This window comes from Equus caballus, chromosome 22, assembly GCF_041296265.1.
Source record: "Equus caballus isolate H_3958 breed thoroughbred chromosome 22, TB-T2T, whole genome shotgun sequence".
NCBI lineage: Eukaryota > Metazoa > Chordata > Mammalia > Perissodactyla > Equidae > Equus > Equus caballus.
This window is the reverse complement of record NC_091705.1, coordinates 39,122,757-39,142,725: the sequence shown is the minus strand read 5'-3', so window position 1 is coordinate 39,142,725 and position 19,969 is coordinate 39,122,757. Positions and strand designations below refer to the sequence as shown.

At 52.9% G+C, this 19,969-nt stretch overlaps 1 protein-coding gene across 4 annotated transcripts; it reads left to right on the top strand.

Annotated features, from left to right (window-relative positions):
* The first annotated feature begins 7,985 nt into the window (after positions 1 to 7,985).
* Positions 7,986 to 18,819, top strand: SPATA2 (spermatogenesis associated 2). 4 transcript variants are annotated; one of them, XM_070246927.1, is made up of 4 exons: positions 8,698 to 8,908; positions 11,585 to 11,778; positions 14,066 to 14,508; positions 15,483 to 18,819. In XM_070246927.1, exons 3-4 carry the CDS (start codon positions 14,173 to 14,175, stop codon positions 16,707 to 16,709), a joined length of 1,563 nt encoding a protein of 520 aa, XP_070103028.1. In that variant the 5' UTR covers positions 8,698 to 8,908; positions 11,585 to 11,778; positions 14,066 to 14,172; the 3' UTR covers positions 16,710 to 18,819. The 4 variants fall into 4 exon arrangements, with proteins under 4 accessions (XP_023482494.1, XP_001501247.1, XP_070103028.1 ...); XM_023626726.2 differs by lacking the exons at positions 8,698 to 8,908; positions 11,585 to 11,778 and adding an exon at positions 7,986 to 8,580; XM_001501197.5 differs by lacking the exon at positions 11,585 to 11,778 and having other exon boundaries at positions 8,694 to 8,908.
* Positions 18,820 to 19,969: the final 1,150 nt, after the last annotated feature.

Genomic DNA, 19,969 nt, shown 5'->3' with positions numbered 1-19,969 from the left:
CTGTGCCAATCTTTCTCCACTTTGTATGTGGGTTGCCACCACAGCATGGCTGACGTGGTGTAGGTCTGCACCCAGGATCTGAACCTGTGAACCCCAGGCCGCCAAAGCACAGCATGTTGAACTTAACCACTACATATGGGGAGTGCCTCAAGACCTTAATAATTTTGAAGTGCACAGTAGACTGTACTTTTTAATCTTTCTTTGTGTGAATGTTTCTTAAGGTCCACAAAAATAAGCATTGTGATTATTTATTTATTTATTTATTTTTAGGAAGATTAACCCTGAGCTAACATCTGCCACCAATCCTCCTCTTTTTGCTGAGGAAGACTGGCCCTGAGCTAACATCTGTGCCCATCTTCTTCTACTTTATATGTGGGACGCCTACCACAGCATGGCTTGTCAAGCGGTGCCATGTCCGCACCCGGGATCTGAACTGGCAAACCCCGGGCTGCCAAAGAGGAACGTGCGCACTTAACTGCTGCGCCACTGGGCCGGCCCTGTGATTATTTACTATGTATGTTGTGGGAACATACTCAAATTTTGTACTGATGGGCTACATGACTGAAAAGATTGGAGCCCACTGTTTTATAACCTTCTTGCATGTACATTTTCCTATTTGGAAAACTGTAAGTTATCTGCTGTATAATGCTGAGAAAACATGGAGTTGCTCTAATCGCCTGTAGCACTTGGTTTCAGTAGCAATCTTTGTTTCCAGCCACGTACTTTGGCTGTAGGCAGCAGAGACTGACTCCAGCGAACTTTAGCAAAATGGAAGAAAAGCTAAAACTCCAGACTTGAGAGGGACTGGTAGTGGGGCATTCTCAGCTGGAGGAATCCACTCCTTCCAACTCCTTCCAACTTCTGCGTAACCTGCTCTGTAGTCAGACTCCCTGCGAAGCATCTGATTGGCTCAGGGTGAGCCATATGCTCCTTCCTTGGACTGGGGGACGTTGAGGGAAAGAAATCACAGGCCTGTAGCCAATGGAGCTTTGGCCAAGGGTGGCTTCCCAGAGCAAAACTGAGATGCTATTATCAGAGGAAGGCGGGCTGGGACTGGGCGTCCACAAATGACCTGCATCCACTGCTGGCAGTTTGTGCTCAGGAGGCCCCATTAAGGCTTCCGTGTCCGCAGCTCCTTTGGAGGCAAGTGGGGCTCCAGCCTCACGCCATGTTGTTCAAGTACCCAGGCCACAGCTCACTGACCAAGGCCCAGGGTCTGATCCAAGCCACCATCATGGCCCACCCGGATTGTTGTAGGAGCCTCCTCGCTGGCCTCCCTGCTTCCATCCTCATCCTCCGACAGGCCCTCCTTGATATGCTGCCTGCTTCCCTCTGATGCCAGTCTCCTGCCTGACCACCACACTCCAGCTACAACAGCCCTGTTTGTTTACCCCAAGCACACCCAGTTCATTCCTGCCTCGGGGCCTTTGCACCTACGGTTCCTTCTCCCTGGCATGCCTTCCCCTGGTTACCTGCATGGCTTTTTATGAGTCTCAGGTAAACAGCCACCACTTTAGAGGGCTCTTCCTGAAGCACCTATCTGAAGTCACCTTCCCAGCATGCTCCATCACATGACCTGATTTATTTCCTTCCCAGCCTGTATCAAAATCTGAAATGGTTTTGTTCATTTCTTTGTCCACTGTTTTCTGTCTCTCTCCCCACCGTTAGCATGTAAGCACCCCCACAGCCTGGATCTTATCTCCTCTGACTGCCTAGCCTGGTGCCTGGCACATAGGTGACAATAAATATTGAACGAGCAAATGACTCAATCAATCAGTGACACATCAGGTCGTTTGTTGAGAAGCTCAGCCCTCAAGCGGGTGGACTAACCACCCCAGTCAAACTCTTCTCTCTCTGATTTCCCTCTATTTGTTTCCTTTCTGCTTTCTAGTGAAATGCAGGAATATTGTATTTTTCTTTTTTAAAAGTTTTTAATTTGTGGTAATATATACATAACCTAAAATTTGCCATTTTGACCATTTGAAGTTACTAAGTCAGAAGCATTAATTACGTTCACAATGTGGGCAAGCATCACCAGTTTCCAGAATTTTTCATCACCCCAAACAGAAACTCTGCACCTACTAAGCAGTAACTCCCCATTCTCCCCTCTCTCCAGCCCTGGTCACTTCTAATCTACTTTCCATCTCTTTGAATTTTCCTATTACAGGCATTTTATATACACGGAATCATATAACATTTGCCCTTTCGTTACTGGCTTCTTTCACTTAGCCTAATGTTTTCAAGGTTCATCCATGTGGAGGCATGTCTCAGAACTTCATTCCTTTTTTATGGGCAAATAATATTCCATCGTATGGATATACCACACCTTGTTTATCCATTCCTCTGTTGATGGCCGCTTGGGTTGTTTCCACCTTTCGGCTGTTGTGAATGCTGCTGCTGTGAACGCTGGTGTATGGCCTTCTGTTCCAGTCTCTGTTCTCAATCCTTTCGGGTAGATGCCTAGGACTAGAATTGCTAGGCCATATGGTAATTATGTTTCACTTTTCAAGGCAGCACCGAACTTCTCTCCATAGCAGCTGCACGACCTTACATTCCAATCGGCAAGGCACAGGTTTCCGATTTCTCAAGATCCTTGTGAACACTTGTTATTTTCCCTTTTTTTAAATTATAGCCACTAATAGGTGTGATTCTGCATCTGTGACTTTGATTTGCACTTACCTAATGGCTGATGATGTTGAGTACTTTTCCATGTGCTTATTGGCTGCTTGTATATCTCCTCTGGAGAAATATCTATTCAAGTCCTCTGCCCATTTTTAAATTGGGTTGTCCTGTTGTTCTTGAGTTGTAGGAGTTCTTTATATATTCTGCATGTTATAAAAGTCTATTCTTGGGAGCAGCACAAACGCAAGGTGCCCAGGATTGACCAGAACGGCATCAAGCCCAGTCACCTTCCCCATCGTCTGAGGCCGACTGTGCACCCCAGCCTGGCAGGCTCCGTGACTCTGAGTTAAGAATACTCATAGCTGGCTTGTCTCCACTGCTCACTGTCCGCTGGCGCCCTGTCTGAGCTCATTCAATCTCTCAGCATCCTTGGGGTACTTACTCCTATTAATCTCATCTTACCGATAAGGAAACCGAGGTCTGCAGGGGTCAGATAGCTTGTCCAAAGTCACACAGCTGGAAAGTGGCAGAGCTGGGATCTGAACTCAGGCCTTTTGGCTTCAGAGTTTACTTTGCCCTCCTGCCTTGGGAGGACGTTGCCATGGAACAAAGACAACCTGTTTGTGGCTTTCCCTGGCCTACTTCAAGGGAAGGGCAGAGACGGTCGGTTTCAGTGCACAGGCTTTGAAACCCAATTCTTTAAGAGACCAGTAAAGTACATATCGGGAGCTCCCAACCTCTGAGTTACTGTTTTCAGGAGCAATTCAGAATCACCAGAGGAGGAGCTGAGTGGTGCACATCCAACCCCATGACCTGTGTCTCCAGGGAGCGGGGCTGGGCTGGGCGGATCACGCTAAGGACCAGCCCTCAGCCAGCCCGGTAACCTTTGGACTTGTGGGTGGCTCCTGCGGCAGACATGAAGACTGTGAAGCAATTGACAGTTGGGTTTATATTTAGAGAAAAAGGGGGAAGCAAGCCTCTTACTGATAGTGAAGAAGCTCACTGTGCCAGCTTCATTTCCAGGCATGCCTCTTCGGGCTACGAACCTCCCCCAGTGCTGCCTCCACCTGTGGGAGGTCAGAATGAATGCTGAGCTTTGAGCAGCAGACAGAATTGCCAGCTCCCGGCACATTTGCGTTGCACAGCAATGACCCTCATCATGGACAACACCGCCTGCAGGCTGACTCTCTTCCAGGCTTTGGGTCAAGTTCTTCCCACGCATTATCCTATTTAATAAAAAGCGTTGATACAATAGCTCACGCTTAATGGGCACTTACTATGCCAAGTGCTCACGTGGACTATCTCACAACCCATATGGAAGCAGGCACTACTGTTATCTTTCTCATCTCACAGATGAAGAAACTGAGGCACAGAGAAGTGAGGTTAATTTGCCCAAGATCATACATAGTAAGTAGCGCAGCTGAACCCACACATTCTGGCTCCAGAGTCCAGCCTCCTGGAGGGGCTGAGAGTGAATGACTTGCCCAAACTGTGAGGCTACCAAATGCTGTGCCAGGGACTGGAAGCCAGGGCTATTGGCTGCAGGGTCATTTCTGTTCACTGTGCCATGTTTCTAATGACCTTAAATCCTGATTTCCTGTCTACCATACCCTGTTGCATCCATGCCCCAAATACCTGCTCTGCAGAGCCAGGACTGTGATCACCATCTCTCCTGCTCACAGACCTTCAGTGGCTCCCAGGTGCCCACAGGGTCAAATCCGGACTCTTGGAGTGACATTCAAGATCCTCAAAGACCAGGCTGATCTTGCATCACCCCGATTTCCTAGCTTGTCTTGTGCACTCATATCTCTAACCAGATGAACTACTCATTGTTCCTTGCTCCTCCTTAGTGCAAGGGTCAGACCTGGCACACAGGGCCACACACAGCCCTCAGACGCATTCCTCTGGCAAACACCGTATTTTATGTTTAATATCAGTATGGGATCATGGTTTCTTCTTTTTTCCCCCCTAAGGAATTATAATTTGTTAATATCATTATTTACTTTAATGTTCAGATTGTCCCAGATTCAGCCAGTAGGAACCCCTCAACCTGGCTTTTGTGTCTTTTAACAAGTCCCATCATTCGTTTGACATTTCCTTACTTTCTGGCTCAATAAGACGTTCCAGGCTCACGTTCCTTGCCCCAGCCCCGAGACTCAGTGATTTCTCCAAGAACACTTGGTTCCTTTTAGTGGAGAATGGCAGTTAGGAAGTAAGATCTGGGTGCTAGGTGCTTGTTGCTCTAGGGGTGTCATTTCTTGTAGGCTCTCTTGGCACACAGAACCAGGAAGTCTATTTACACAGAGTGTTTATAACTGAGAAATTTCACTTACAAATCTGGACTTCTAACTCCTCTTCAGAAACCTGGATATCAGATCACAATCAGCCAGGAAACTGGCAACAATTAGCAGGGAGGGGGTTCAACAGTATTTGTTTTCTCACTAAAGTACTTATTGAATGCCTACTGTGAGCCAGGTACGGTCATACACCACGTAACCACGGGGACACGTTCTGAGAAACGCGCCATTGGGCAGTTTCTTTGTTGTGTGAACGTCAGAGGGTGCACGCACACTAACCTAGAGGGTCTAGCCTACCACACCTAGGCTAGATGGCACTAATCTTAGGGGACCACTGTCATCTATGCAGTCCATTGTTGACTGAATCATCGTTACGTTAGGCTACATTACCACTGTGCCCAGTACTATCTAGTATGAGACTGGTACTCAAGCACCTAGTTGCACCCACCTTACATGCTTGTAGGCAGCTGAGTCTCAATTTCCACTCCTTGCTTTTGATTCTTTTCTTCCCTCCAGCTGGAAGGAAAGCTGGACATCCTCAAGTGCCCAGCTCACTCAGAGCCCAGCTCCAACGCCACCTCCTCCGTGGGGCTGTCCCCAGTTCGCCCTGTCGGAGGTCACGTCTCCATTCTTTAAGCTCTATGCCGCTCTCATAACATTTACCACCTTCTATCCCGGAATTACGGGTATTTAGTTCATCCTACTCCTGTTTTATTCTTTCTGATAAGGCGACTGCGCGCTCCTTGAGGGCAGGCGCTGTGTCTGTCTTGCTCACAGTTACGCCCCTTAAATCTAACATAAATCCTGGCATTTAATAAAAACTTTGTTCAGAAACACTGTTGGACTCCCGTTTGTGTGTGGGAAGTGTATCTATGGCAGACAGTAGTGATATAATTGTGAGCAAAACAGATAGTTATGTCCTCATGGAGCTTACTGACTTCTGGGAGAGAAATATATTAATAAAAATCACATAATATGTATTTGTGACAAGATTTAAAAAACACATGATCGATATTTGCATTACTGTCCCCCGCTGACTTTATACACTTATACACACCCTTAGACAATACGGTTTCCATTTCAGGGCACGTCCTGCAGAGCTACACAGGCTTCCATCATCCTTTTCAGTGACACACCCTAGTCACCAGCACGGACACACCACTCCCCTACTGACGGACATTTAGCATGGTTCTGGTTTTGATTTTGCATTACAAACAACGACGCAACAGGTTTCTTGGTGCATGTACGCTGGTTTCTCTAGTAGATTCCAAGAAATCAAACTGCTGGGTCCTAGGGTTGCTTTTCTTTTTCATTTTTCGTTCTACACACGTCTGCATCGTTGGAATTCATGTGCTACTTTTGTGATGAGAAAAACGCCTAAAAAATAGAAAGAAGTAGGTAGATTGTTCGTGTTGTTGGCTCTTAGCAAGTAGAGGTGCCTGATCATTGTCATGACTGTTACATAACCTGCGAATCATTATGTAATAAAATCTGGAGAGATGCTCCTGCGGTTCCACGTTACCAAGCAGAGGAATCTCAGGCCTTCAACCTCGTCTAAAAGATGAGACACACGACTCTCTTCGGAGACTTTGGGTCTTTTCTGATATGAAATGTCACCGAGTCTCGATGACCAGGGTTTCCTACTGGTAAAGCCTTCTGCAAACTCTGTTTCCCTTTTGGCTGTCACAGAACCACGGAGCTGCAAGGGACTTATTAGCAGTCTCATGCAGTCCCACAACAGTTTCCAAAGGTCAGTTGTGAGTTGCTGCAAAGGCAGACAATTCAGGTGGGCCAGTTTTTCTCAGCTGGAATCCCTGTAAACACCATTCCCTTGCAGGTGATTAAGAGAGGAGCTTAAACCTGAGCTGATAAAGGCTGAAGTGCACAAAGACCTTGTGCGGTGCTAGGACAGCACCAGATAAATATAGTCACTGCTGCTGCAGGAACAGCAGGCTGCTCCTTCTCCAAATGCTTCCCCAGGTACGATGTCATTCCCTCCTGAGACAAGACCCCCCGGCTTCAGCTGGGGACACCAAGGCTGAGACAAAGAGTCCTGCAGCCAAGGAACATCTGTTGGGCGCCTCCTGATCAGACATGTGCAGAGCTCAGGGGAAACACAGAGGAGTAAGGAGCGCCAGGTCTTGTGGGGGTGTCAGGTTTAAAAATACATATAATCCACTGCAGTAAGAGCTCAGATAAAATTATGAAAGACAGTGTTGGGGAACCAGAGGAAGGTGGATCTTTGCCTGGAGGAATCAGAGAACGCTTCAGAAAGGATGTGAGGACTGAGCTGGGGCTGGAAGTCAAGAAAGCAAGGAAGGAGGTGAGGGGAAGAACATTCACACTGAGGGAAGAGCATATAGAGGCTCAGAGGCAGAAGGGTGGAAGAGCACGCTAAGTGCAGGGAGCCAAGAGCACGTGGAGGAAGAGAACTTGGCATGGGGTGGGCTCTGAGTCTTGAATAAGTGGCTGGAGTAAGTTAGAGAGAGAGAATGAACGGTTCAATCGCAAACGTGTTCAACACAGTCTTGAGTACGTGCCAGGCACTTTGCAAACACTAGGGATTCAGTGAGTGGTGACCCACAAAAGCCGAGTCCTCGGGGAGCCCAGAGTCAACGTGGTGGGTGGGAGTATAGACAAATCCACGAAGTGAAATGACAAGCTACCAGGATTGACGTCAGTGTAGACCACGCAGGTACTGCAGGTGCCTGGTGAAAAGTCACAAGGCTAGGAGGCAATATTTTGGCATCGTTTTCCCCAAGGGAAGTTGAGGGCAGAGACCGGTCATTTTCTTTGACTTAACTACTTAAAAAAACAAAACGTATTTAGATCTTTACTATACGCCAACTACTGTAATAACTGGTTTCTATATATTAATTCTCACATGAATCCCACGAGGCGGTACAATTATTCCATTTTACAGGTGAAAAAGCTGAGGCTCAGAGAGGTTAAGTAATTTGCCCCGTGTCACGCAGCTAGGAAGTGGCAAAGGCAAAGTTGGGGCCCCGGTCTTAACGACAGCCTGTAACGTCAACAATGCTCCCAAGGCGGGATTCAGTCTCGCGTGATCCCGCGCATCTCACTTGCTCTCGGTATTTCCGTCCGTAAAATGGGGCGAGGGGTCCAGCCGTCAGCTCAGGCGCGGTCGGGAGCGCAGCTCGCGGTCACCTGGACGGGGGGCAAGTCCGGGCGGCGGAAGCCGCGGTCCGCGGGCTGCGCTCACAGCTCGGAGCCTCAGCCGCCGGGCTCAGACCGGTTCCCATGACAACCCGGCCAGCCGCCGTCCTGGGGCCGCGGCGCGCGTCACTTCCGGTCCGTTTGCTTCCGGGTCCGAGCCCCCGCCGCGGCCGCGGCCCTCGGGGCCCCAGAGCGGAGTTCGGCGGCTCCTGGGCTCGCTTGTCGGGCCCCGCCACCTCCGCCGCCGCCCGGGGGCCTCGGCCTCGCCCGGGCCCAGCGCGCAGCCGCGGCCCGGCCCCCCTCTGGACCCGCCTCCGCGGGACGTCACGCCGTGGCTGAGTGCTTCCGGGTCGCGGCGGGCCCGGGGTCCTGGTCGCGGTGCCCTGTAGCCGGCCGGAGCGGCAGAGCCCGGGCGGGCCCGGCTCCGGCGGCGCCGCGGCTCCTCCTGCTTCGCTCGACCGGGGTCCTCGGCGGCGGGGTCGGGGTGAGTGCGAGGCGGCCGCGGGCGGAAACGGCCTCCGGGGCTTCCCGGGCGGAGGAGCGCCCGACTCGGCGGGGCTCGGCCGGCCCGGGCTCGGGGGCCCCTCGCGGCGGCGGGGGCGACGGGCGGGGCCGCCTCTTGGGCGCCCGGCGGCCCAGCTTGGCTCGGGACCCCCACGGCCCCGGGGGCGGCCTCGCAGGCTTCGGGAACGGCCGCGGGCGGCCCGGGGCGGCTCAGGAGGAACACCCCCTTTCGGCGACTCGCTCAGCAGGACATCCCGCTCCCAGGCGGTTGCCGCGCCGTGGCCCCCGGTCTCCGGCAGCAGGCCCGGGTTTGTACTGGCGGTGTGACCTTGGACAAGTCACTTGGTCTTCTGAGCCTCAGTTGCCTGATGAGTTACATGGAGTGAACCTGCCTGCGAGCGCCTCGGTGGGGGTGGGGGGGTATGCGTGCGAAGCTCGGCCTCGGGCATACAGCAGGCGTCCAGTAAATGATCGCTGCGGGGAATTCATTCACAAACCCGTGGGGAGGGCCCGAGTTTGGGACGAAGCTGTTTTTCGCAACTGCGGTGGCGCTCCCAGGCAGGAGGAGTGACCAGGCGGGGAAAAGCAGCCGCCAGCTTCTGTCGCCTGCAGGGCGGGGAGGCTGCTTCCTTCAGAGCTCCTCGGAGAGGCAGCTGCCACCGGGCAAGCCTGCTTTCGGCACGCTGAGGTTATTTTCAGGGATTTGGAACGCCTCTGTAAATTTCTCGGGGATCTGGTTGGGATGTGGGGACCCTCCGGTGTTTCCCAGCCAGTGGAAGGTGCTTTGGATGTGTCTCAGGGGGCCTCGGGCTCGAAATGAGAGCAGGAGTGGGCTGCGGAGGTGGCGGGTGGAGCTGTTCTCCCCTTGCTGCCCTGTGGAGGCCAGGGAACTTGGAGCCGGAGGAAGCTGAACCAGGGATCTGTCCGCTGTGGACTGGGGCAGTGCCCGGACCAAAATAGCTTCTGCCTGTGCAGGGAGGGGGGCCTTTGGATGCTGCTGGGGGAACGTTTCTGCTTGAATGGGCCAGCTGAGGAAAAGCCAAGCCAGTGCTTTGCTACCCAGAATCATTTCAGTGCCGTTCAGTGGGGTTTTAAACAGATACGGCTGTCTTTTGAGATGTTTCAAAAATAACAGAGAACCACCATCTCCCTGACAGCCGTCTCTCTCCCTTCATTGATTTGCTGTTCGGAGGGGGCCCAGATTGTGGGTGCAGGAAGTGCTGACCAGGCCTCTTGGCTCTGGGCACCCGCCTGACTCTGTTAGAGATGCTCACAGTGCCATTTTTTTTTTTTCTGCCAGACTGGCACGTCTTGGTGTTCCAATCCTCGGGTTGCATGGAGAAATTATCGGCTCCTGTCACTGCGCTGTCTTGGTCTCCTGTAACCACGCTGTTTTTGCAGAGAGTGTGTTTTTTGTTGTTCTTGCAGAATACCGGGAATAAATTACCGGCTCTGTGCTCAGAAAAGATACCAGCTACGGCCAGCTACAGTGCAGCCCGTATTCTCAGAAAATGTATTCGGGAGGGATGATGTCAGCTGCTTCATCGCTGGCCGGTCTCTGGCCAGCCTCTTCCCTTGGCCTTTGAGCTTACATCATAAAGAGATGGTGGTTCTTCCAGCCTGGTTCTGTGTGGGAAGATGTGAATTTTGCTACTATCGGAATTTTTAGAACTCAGCTCTGCTCGCCCTGCCCTAGGGCCCTTTCAAGTAGAGCTGTCCAGCAGACGATGCCACAGGATGGCTTTGCTTAAAAGCAGCGTGGCTCAGAGCTTGAGGCAGGGTTTTGGCAGCAGACCTAGGTTCGGATCTCAGATCCACTTCTTCCTAGCTTTGTAATTTGGGACAAGGGACTTCGCCTCTCTGAGCCTCAGTTTCCTCTTCTGTAACCTTGGGGCTGTCGTGGGTTTTATTGATTTTCGTCAAGCACTTAGCAGAGGGCCTTCAGGTACTAATCTCTTGGTGCACGGTGCTAATTGTAACAATAAGTAAGTGAGATAAATGGGAAGAAGCTGGGGCCTCAGGACCTGCCAACCCAGGTTCAGATTCCACTGGGCCTCTCTGAAGCTCTGATGGGCAGCTTGTTTAACGGCCGGGCCTTGGTTTCCTCATTGTTGTGAGGGTTAAACAGGATGATGCAGTTAAAGCAGAAAGCCCAATGCTCAGCACATAGTAGGACCTCAGTAATTGTTCGTTTCCTTCTCTTTAATTATCTTTTAGCATTCATTTTCTTCCACCTTTTTCCTCGCCTACCTAGCTTGGTTCAAGATTCTTCTTGGATGCGTTTCCCATCCTTGATTTGAAGATTTTGAACACCAGCTGGGCTATTTGGGTCCCTTTGCCTTGTTTATTGTTTGCCAGCAACAAACAAAGGTGTGGACTGTGGCGTGATTACAGAGCAGCAGACGCAGAGCTCGAGGGTGGCTGACATTGTAAAAAAAAATTAGCCTCTGTGGGCTCAAAGCTGACTTCCTTGGGGAAAAGTCACAGCAGTGTTTAGGAGGCTTGCTGTCCCCCTATTTAAATTGTCCTCAGCCGTGCCAAAAAACAGTCCCTGGGGCCAGAGGCACGATGAAAGCTTCTCTTAGATAAATAAAAAATGGTCAGTGCATATGGGTTTCTGTTACCAGGGACAGTGATGGTTCTCTCAGGTTGCAATACAGTTCTGTTTTTTGAGAGAACATACGTACTTTGATACTAGACGATAAGCTCTTTCAACTGGAATTGAGGGCAAGGCTATGTCTTAACTGCTTCCCCTGCTGCCCCTTCCCCACCCCAAATCCCCCCACTGCAGCCTAGCACAGGGCCTTGGGCAAGGTTGGCGCTTCATAAATGCCTGTTGAACTCAGGAATCCTAGGGGGTGGGAGGGACTCAGGAGGAAGCCAGAGGCCAGGCCTGCCAGGCCTGCATCTCTAGTCCGCCTTTTCCTAGCCCCGAGCTACTTACGTCATGTCAGTCCTGGAGCCTCTGTTCCTTCTCTCTCCAGCTGATCTCCCAGGATTCTTGGGACAACTAAGTGAGAAACTAAAGGAGTGGCATCGTGAATGCTTACAGCCTTTGCATCATTCATTTCATCTGTGTGCCAGGCTCTGTGTTAGGCATCGTGGTGAACAAAACAGATGTGGTCCTTGCTGCTGTGGAGCTCTGGGGGTGACAGGAGGATACCAAGAGAGGAAGCGGGTAAAGAAGTAAATAAAGTCGATAATTTCCAGTGGTGATTATCCCAGGATAAGGGGGTCACAAGGGACTGGGGAGGTGGGAGGGCCTCTGAGGGGTGACATTTGAGCTTGAGGCCTGAATGACGAGAGTGAGCAGCTCTGGGAAGAACCAGAGGAAGAGCATGCAAAAGACAGCAATGGACAAAGGTCCTGAGATAGAAAGGAGCTTGACGTGTTTGAGGAACAGACAGAAAGGTCCGTGTGGGGGAAGGGAAGGGAGGGGGCAGACTACTGTGGGGGGTGAGCGGCCGCTGACCACGCGGAGCCTTTGACCTTGGTCCAGAGGTAGAAGTTGATCCTAAGTGGGCTGGCATCTGCCTCGTGTGCCCCCAGGCGCACTTGTTCTGTGGTTCCTGAAGCACTGGGCTGCCTGCAGGGCCATAGGTGGGAGACGGTGGCCTCTCCGTGTCCCTAGGTCTCCTGCACATCTCACCCCTCACCTCACAGTTAAGACCCCCGAGAGGCTCCCCAAAACTCTGGAGAAGCCAGACGGGTGCTTGTGGAGACAGGGATGGTTTCATTGACCTGATGATGGTTGCCAGGCTTTGGGCTCTTAGGACTCCCTGAGCTGAACTCAGATCTGCGAGAGGACTCCATGTGTCCCTCCCATCCCACTGCCGCTTCTTCCGGGTCCCTTGCCATCCCCCACAGCCGGCAGAGCCTCCCCGGCTCAGACAGCAGGCGTGTGAATCGCCGTGCTTAGGTTAGTTGCTGTGTTCAGGCCCGAGGCCTGCGCCCATGGAGCCTGGTCAGCACTGGCAGGACAGGCGAGTGCGAACACGCACATCCACCACCTGTTGGAGACATTTGTCCTGCTCGGATCTGACCCCCTCGAGGATGCTTGGCATCATGGCGGGTGGCACACCTTCAGGCCCCGGGAATGGCTGCTTGTAAGTGTCAAGGGCTTACTTTGAGCCGGCATCTGTGCAGAGCTTTCTATACTGATGGCACATAATCCTCCCACCAGCTCTGGACTCTAGGTCCCATTGTTCACCTCCTTTTTCAGAGGAGAAAACTGAGGCCCAGAGAGGTTGAGGAATTTGCCCAAGTGACCTAGAGCAGCAGACCCAGGATTGACACCGGGCCGTCTGGCTTCGGAATCTGTGTGCAACCCCTGCTGTGTGGCCTCCCCCGGGCCTGGCAGTATCCCTCGATGAATCCAGGTTTGCTGCCAGCATTGTGGGCGCCACGAATATTGCTGCAGCTGTACACATGCTCCTAACAAGTGGCCAGGCAGACAGCAAGAGTGTATAAATCCAGTGTGTCCCAGCTCAGAACGTCCTCTTCTCTCCCAGTGGGGCCATAAACTGCTCTTAAGGTAAAGGGGAATGCAGGCCTGTGAAGGCGGATGAAAGCCCTCTCCAGGGGCCAGCAGCCAGCATGGTCTCTCTTTAAAACTGTCGATGTGATGTGTCCCTCTTTCCCGTGCTTTGAACTCCTCAGGCGCTTCCTATGGTTCTTTGAATAAAATGTAAAATTCTTAATGTGCTCTTTGAGGCCTTGGAGAACAGGCTCCTGCTTAAGCCTGCGGCTCCATCTCTTGTCACTCCCCTCCTCTCTGCTGCCGCAGCCACACTTGGCTTCTCTCTGTTCACATGCCAGTCTCCTTCCTGCCTCAGGAAAGCAGGGTGTGGTGGTGAAGGGCACGGACTTTGGAGCCCGACTGCCACAGCTCTGATCTCAGCTCTGCCTCTTAACAGTTCTGTAACTTTGGGCAAGTTTCTTACCGTCTGTATGTCTCAGTTTTTACATCTGTAAAATGGGGACAACAATGGTACCTATCTCCCGGGGTTGTTTAAGAAGACGGCCGGCGAGCATGTGTCAGTGCCTGGCACAGGGTGAGCACTGGCAGTGTTAGCCCGGGGCCTTCGTCCGTGCCGCTGCTTCTGGGGTACACCCTCGCCCCCCTCTTTGCCTGGGAAGCTCCTCATCCTTCAGGTCTAACCGTTACTGCCTCAGGGGCTTTTTAAAACTCCTCCTTCTCACCAAAAAACCAGGGTAGGTGCCCCTAATCATATTTTTCATTGGTGAGCTCCACAAGGTCAAGGGCCTTGTCTGTCTTGTTTCCACTGCAACCTCACGTAGTATGTGTTCAGCAAATGTGCCGAATGAATGAGCAGAAAGGGGCCCTGGGCTGGTGGTGCCCATGTAGCTCAGGCCAGTGCTGCTGCTTATCCTGCCTCAGCAGCCACAAGCTGGTGTGTGGACTATTGCGAGGAATGACACACTCCTGGTTCTTCCCCTTCCAGAGCACTCCGCTGGTCCAGGCGAGCAACATGTCAGTGCTTTTAGTCATGTCCCTGACTCCAACCCAGATGCCATGGAGGAGATAAGGTAGCCCCCGTCCCTGAATCCGATGGAGAAGCCCAGTTCAATGGATACGAAATACAAGGATGACTTATTTCGGAAGTACGTGCAGTTCCATGAGGGCCAAGTGGACACCACCCCCAGCAAGCAGCGGCCCGGCAGTGAGGAGTACCTGCGGGCGGCAGCCTCGACCCTGCTCAGCGCGCACAAGCTGGATCCCTTCTATCGATTCCGGCTGATCCAGTTCTATGAGGTGGTGGAGAGCTCCCTGCGCTCGCTGAGCTCCTCCAGCCTGCGGGCTTTGCAGTCTGCCTTCAGCGTGCTCGAGACGGTGGGCGTCAACCTCTTCCTCTACCCGTGGAAGAAGGAGTTCAGAAGCATCAAGGTAAGGTCTAGGGACGGGCCCTCCGCTCTGGTCTCCCTTCTCCCTTCTCCCCGCTTCCAGTCCGTCTTGAGAGGGCTTGTGCCCATCTGATCACATCCCTCCTCTGCCCCCAGACCCTCCCACTCTCTCCACTGCCTTTGAGAGAACAACCAGAATTACCCCCCAGGTCCCCACTGTGCCTGTCGTCCAGTGTCACTCGTAACTGGCTCCCTGCCCCGCAGTGCATGTCTGAAGCTGTGAGGTTGGAAAGGTAGGCAGCACCCCGCTTGTGCAGGACCTTGAAGCCGGGGCGGAGGGCTTGGCTTTATTCCAAGTGGGCAGGGAGGCCAGGCAGTGCTGGGATCAGGGTTACATTTGAAAAGAATCCTTCTGGCTGTCTTACGGGAAATAGATTGTAGAGGGGCAGGAGTAGGGCGGGGAGACATTAGGAGGCTGCCGCCATGTCCGGGTACCCAGAGAGACGCTTTGGACAAAGCGGTAACAGAAGGAGGGAGGAGGGTGAATTTGAGAGAGAGAATCCTCAGTCACTCCAAAGACAGTGATGGCTCAGGAGAGTGTCACCTGATCGGGCCCTTCAGCCTGGTATACTCTTCGCACCTACGTAGAAACACCAGAAAGGAGCATTCTCGTTGCTCCTTGGATGTTCTGCCCCCGATCCGATGCCCTTGCTTCCCCCGCGTTTGCCCCATCCCCTTGTTGTATGGAGCGGGGCCGCTGCCCCATGGAGAAGTCAGTGGCCTTGTTCCTGCACTTGAGGAAGGAGTGGTGTGTGAGCTCCCTCGCGCCGGTGAGCCGAGCTGCTGGCGGCCTTGGCCTCTGCCCGCCGCAGTGGGGCACCGAAGCGGACTCCTGCCCCTCCCCCGCCTCTCCCCCGCGCTCCTGTTCAGATTGGCCGTCCTGGCTTTGACGCAGTCTCCGTCTGTGTCCAGAGGGAAAATGCTGCCTCTCTTTCTCTGCCCTCTTCCTTCTCCTAGACCTACACGGGCCCCTTCGTTTACTATGTCAAGTCGACCTTACTGGAAGAGGACATCCGAGCAATCCTGAACTACATGGGCTACGTGCCTGAGCTGGGGACCGCATACAAGCTCCGAGAGCTGGGGGAGACCCTCCAGGTGAAGATGGTCTCCTTCGAACTCTTTCTGGCCAAGGTGGAGTGTGAGCAGATGCTGGAAATCCACTCACAAGTCAAGGATAAGGGCTACTCTGAGCTGGACGTGGTGAGCGAGCGCAAGAGCAGCGCAGAGGACGTGCGTGGCTGCTCCGATGCCCTGCGGCGGCGCGCCGAGGGCCGGGAGCACCTAACAGCCTCCATGGCCCGTGTGGCGCTCCAGAAGTCAGCCAGTGAGCGGGCGGCCAAGGACTACTACAAGCCCCGCGTGACCAAGCCCTCGAGGTCGGTAGATACCTACGACAGCTACTGGGAGAGCCGGAAGCCGCCCCTCAAGGCCTCGCTGAGCCTGCGCAAGGAGCCTGTGGCAGCAGACTTGGGGGACGACCTCAAGGATGAGATCATCCGTCCGTCCCCCTCGCTCCTGACCATGTCCACTTCCCCCCACGGCAGCCCGGATGACCTTCCTTCCCCCTCCTCCAACAATGGCCTTGGCCTGCTGCGTGGCACATACTTCTCCGCTCAGGATGACGTAGATCTGTACACAGACTCAGAACCTCGGAGCACGTACCGGAGGCAGGACGCCCTGCGGCCGGACGTGTGGCTGCTCAGAAACGATGCCCATCCCCTCTACCACAAGCGCTCGCCCCCTGCCAAAGAGTCTGCCCTCTCCAAGTGCCAAAACTGCGGTCTGTCCTGCAGCTCCTCCCTCTGCCAGCGCTGTGACAGCCTGCTCGCCTGTCCCCCGGCCTCCAAACCTGGCCCCTTTCCCAGCAAGGCCTCCGCCCACGACAGCCTGGCCCACGGGCCGTCCCTGCGGGAGAGGTATGCAGGCCAGACTCAGGGCCTCGAGCGGCTGCCACACCTCCACTCCAAACCCAAGCCCTCCCCCACAGCCACCTCCCGCTGTGGCTTCTGTAACCGCCCCGGTGCCACCAACACCTGCACCCAGTGTTCAAAAGTCTCCTGCGACGCCTGCCTCAGCGCCTACCATTATGACCCCTGCTGCAAAAAGAGCGAGCTGCACAAGTTCGTGCCCAACAACCAGCTGAACTACAAGTCCGCCCAGCTCCCCCACCTCGTGTACAGATAGGCTCGGCGCGCCCCTCCCTGCTCCAAGGGCTACGCCGCTCACCCGTCTGGCTTCCGGGGAAGACGTGTTCGTGCGTTATCTCGAAGCAGAGACCTGCACTTGACCACGTGGGGGCCAGGGGCTCGTGGGGCCGGCCGCACCGTGTGGAGTTCACTTAGCGACTCGTGTGTTTCAGCTGGTGGCTGCTTTGTCTCCTGACAAGGGAGAGGGTGGCACTTCCGTTCAGATTAATTTTTGCTGATCTCTCCACTCCCTAGTCTGTTGTTTGGGTTTTCTTTTAAAGAGAATTTCTATCTCTGGGACTCTTGCCATGCCTGCCACTCCCAGCACAAAGCCAACGGGGACTAGGAAGGGCCCTCCAGGTCACCTCCAAATGCCCCCCTGGAGTGGCGAGCTAGAGGCCTGTTGGCTTGTGAAATGAGCCCTCCGGCCACACTGGGCCTCTTCAGTGGCTCATCCCTTCGCCTCCCCCTTCCCGGACACAAGGACCCCCACCTGACCTCCCCGCCCCTCGCTCCCCCACCCAGGTCTCACAGGTGAACTGAGCCCAGTGTTAGCTGAATGTCCTCCTGTTGCCACCACAGTGCAGTCCAGCCCGTGGTGTTTGGCACTTTGCTCCAGCGTGTTGACGTGTGGCCCTTCTGCAGCAGGACTGTCGTCTCCCCTTTCTGTCATTTGCACATTCCCCTCTTCCTGTACTGTAAATAGATATTTTTGAGATTTATTTTTAAATAAATATTCAACTTGCCGTGTGTTTCAAAGTGGTTAAAACATTAATTATGTAGCTGTTTATAAAAATGCCCCGGGTTCTTTAGTCTTCCAAGGGAGGGCCTCAAGCCCATCCCTGTGGTATCCTCCACTGGCCACAGCCCGAGGGTAGAGCAGAGAGTGTGGGGGCAGAGGAGCAGAGCCGATGTCCCTGAGGTGGTGGAGAGCCACTGTCTTCCCTACAATAAGTTTCTATACACCTACCTCCAGTGGGTTCTAGGGGGTTAGCGCGGGCCGACAGGTCTGGTAGCCTAGTGACGATTCAGGAACCTCCGTGCAGATCTGCAGCCCGGCCTTTGCCACTTGCTGAGTGTGAACCTGGCACTCCACACTTCTTCTGGAGTCCCGTTTCAGAAGGAGAATCATTTGGGATTCCTGCCACCCCTCTATCTCAGTCCTCTTCTCTTCACCTGTTTCCAGGACTCTGCAATGTTTGCGATCTTTTTGCACTAAGAGTGGGCGGGAGTCGGCGTGCGCCCCTGAGACGTGTCCCCTGGGATTCTCAGCCGAGCCTAAGCTTCCAAAGCCGAAGGCCCCTTAATCTCCTCTTGTGAATTACTGACCCCTGGATTTTCCTTTTGGGGTGCAGAGCAGGAGTGGGGCAAGAGTTTGAAAATAAAGCCGCTTCCTTGTGAACTAATAATCGATTTTAGCCATAAGTGTTTGTGCTGTATGGAATGTCACAGGAATTTACATGCAGTGGGTTTTCTGGTAGAAGGAGGTATTCAGCTCTTGAGCAAATTTAAATCTGGCTGAGTCCTGAGGCCACTGTGAATTTGCTGATGTCCTTCCAACTCAGTTGAGTGATTTTAAGGTTTTCAGTCTTCTCTGGCTCTTTTTTATATATCTAGTGGATCACATGTAGATATTCAACATGTATATACAGCCGGATTTCAGCCAACCTCCCTGCTAAGACCAGCCCGTTCTGGGGCATCTGTCTTCGCTGTTCTTCCTTTTCACGTTTCAGAAGTGTCAGTGCCACCCACTCCCGAGAGCTCTAGCTTTCCGTTTCCAGATCGCTCCAGCACTACAGTCACTCTTTAACCACCTGTGATGCCACGTAACTGACACGGCAGACAAAAGCAGGAGCCACTCGCTTGTCCTGGGAGAGACAGTCCAGGGTGCGTTTCACCATGGAGATACTGTGTTCGTGGACTGGAATAGGAAACGCTGTGACCCTGCTCCTTCCTGGTGTGTATCTTCTCGTGTGAGGTTGCTGTGATTAAGATAGTTAAATATGTGCTAATTTAAAAATGCAGTTGTTTTACATTTGATTTCTACCAAGAGTTGAAATGTTGAGAGATGATTTTAAAAAAGTAATAAAGTGTCTTCCATTGTTAAATGAAGTGTTTGGGGTTTTATGTCCCCTCTCCTTGCTGCTTTGAAGTTTGCTCGGGTTTGGGGGTTTTTTTGCTCAAGCCTTATTTAGTTCTTTAATGACAGGGCTCACATTTTCTCCTCCATGGAACAGGAATAATAACAGCCAGCTTCTGAGTGCCTGTACTATGAGCCTGGCGGCTCGTCCGCTCAGACTTCACGTGCGTGATCTCGTCTGGTGTCGGTCCTCCAGGGAGACAGGTGCTGTTAAGATCCCCGTCTTACAGATGGGGAGACTGAGGTGTGCAGAGTTCACCTGTGTTTCCCACGTTTCCAGGAGAAATGATTGTTGGTGGTGATTGACAGGCATTAAATAACATTGAAGGACATTATGAGAAAAAGGTCCATTTTTCATTCTTTAGATTCACTTAAACGCCTCAAAGAGGCAGTCAGTTTAATGCTACCTTGCCTGTAACAATGAGAAAGCAGACGTCGGGCTCACCTCTGGCAGAATCTTAGCCAGGTTTTCAGTTACCTTCTATTTAGGGCAGCCACACTGCTTTTCCATCTACAGCAATGACAGATTACTTTAAAAGTCAATTTAAGGTGTTTTTAATAGAGTTGACGTAAAAGCAAAGGACATGGCCAAAATCTTAAGGGTGGGTAAGAGCGGCTGTGGTTTGGGACATCCTGGCCCTAGCACCACGGTGCTGACCGCTGCTGGGCAGGGCCCACGAGGTGGTTCAGCTGTTGGGGAAGAGACGGAACAGGCTTCTCCTTTTCCCGCACTGGCTGGACAAATATCCAGGCTTTGGGCCAGACCCAGGCCCAGGTGCTGGGTTTGCTTTTAGCTACAGCATAGGAAATGGCCCCACCATCCTGGCTGCCAGGAACAGCAGCTTCCTGGAGATGACACCCAGCCTGGGAGAGCAGAGGCAGCCACTAGGCCCTGCATCCGAAGCGGAGCAGATTCTGAGCAGATGCTTAATTTGTATATGTAGATAACAAGCATTTAAGCCCCTCAGGCCCACCAGCTGTACAGCATTAGCTCTGCTGCCAGCTCCGAGCACCGATCTGTGGTACCCCACGAGCCTGATTGCCAATCTCAGATGAGAATATGGCAAACACTGTGAATGGAACCCCGATCTCTGCTCGCCCTTCCTCCCTGGGTAAGA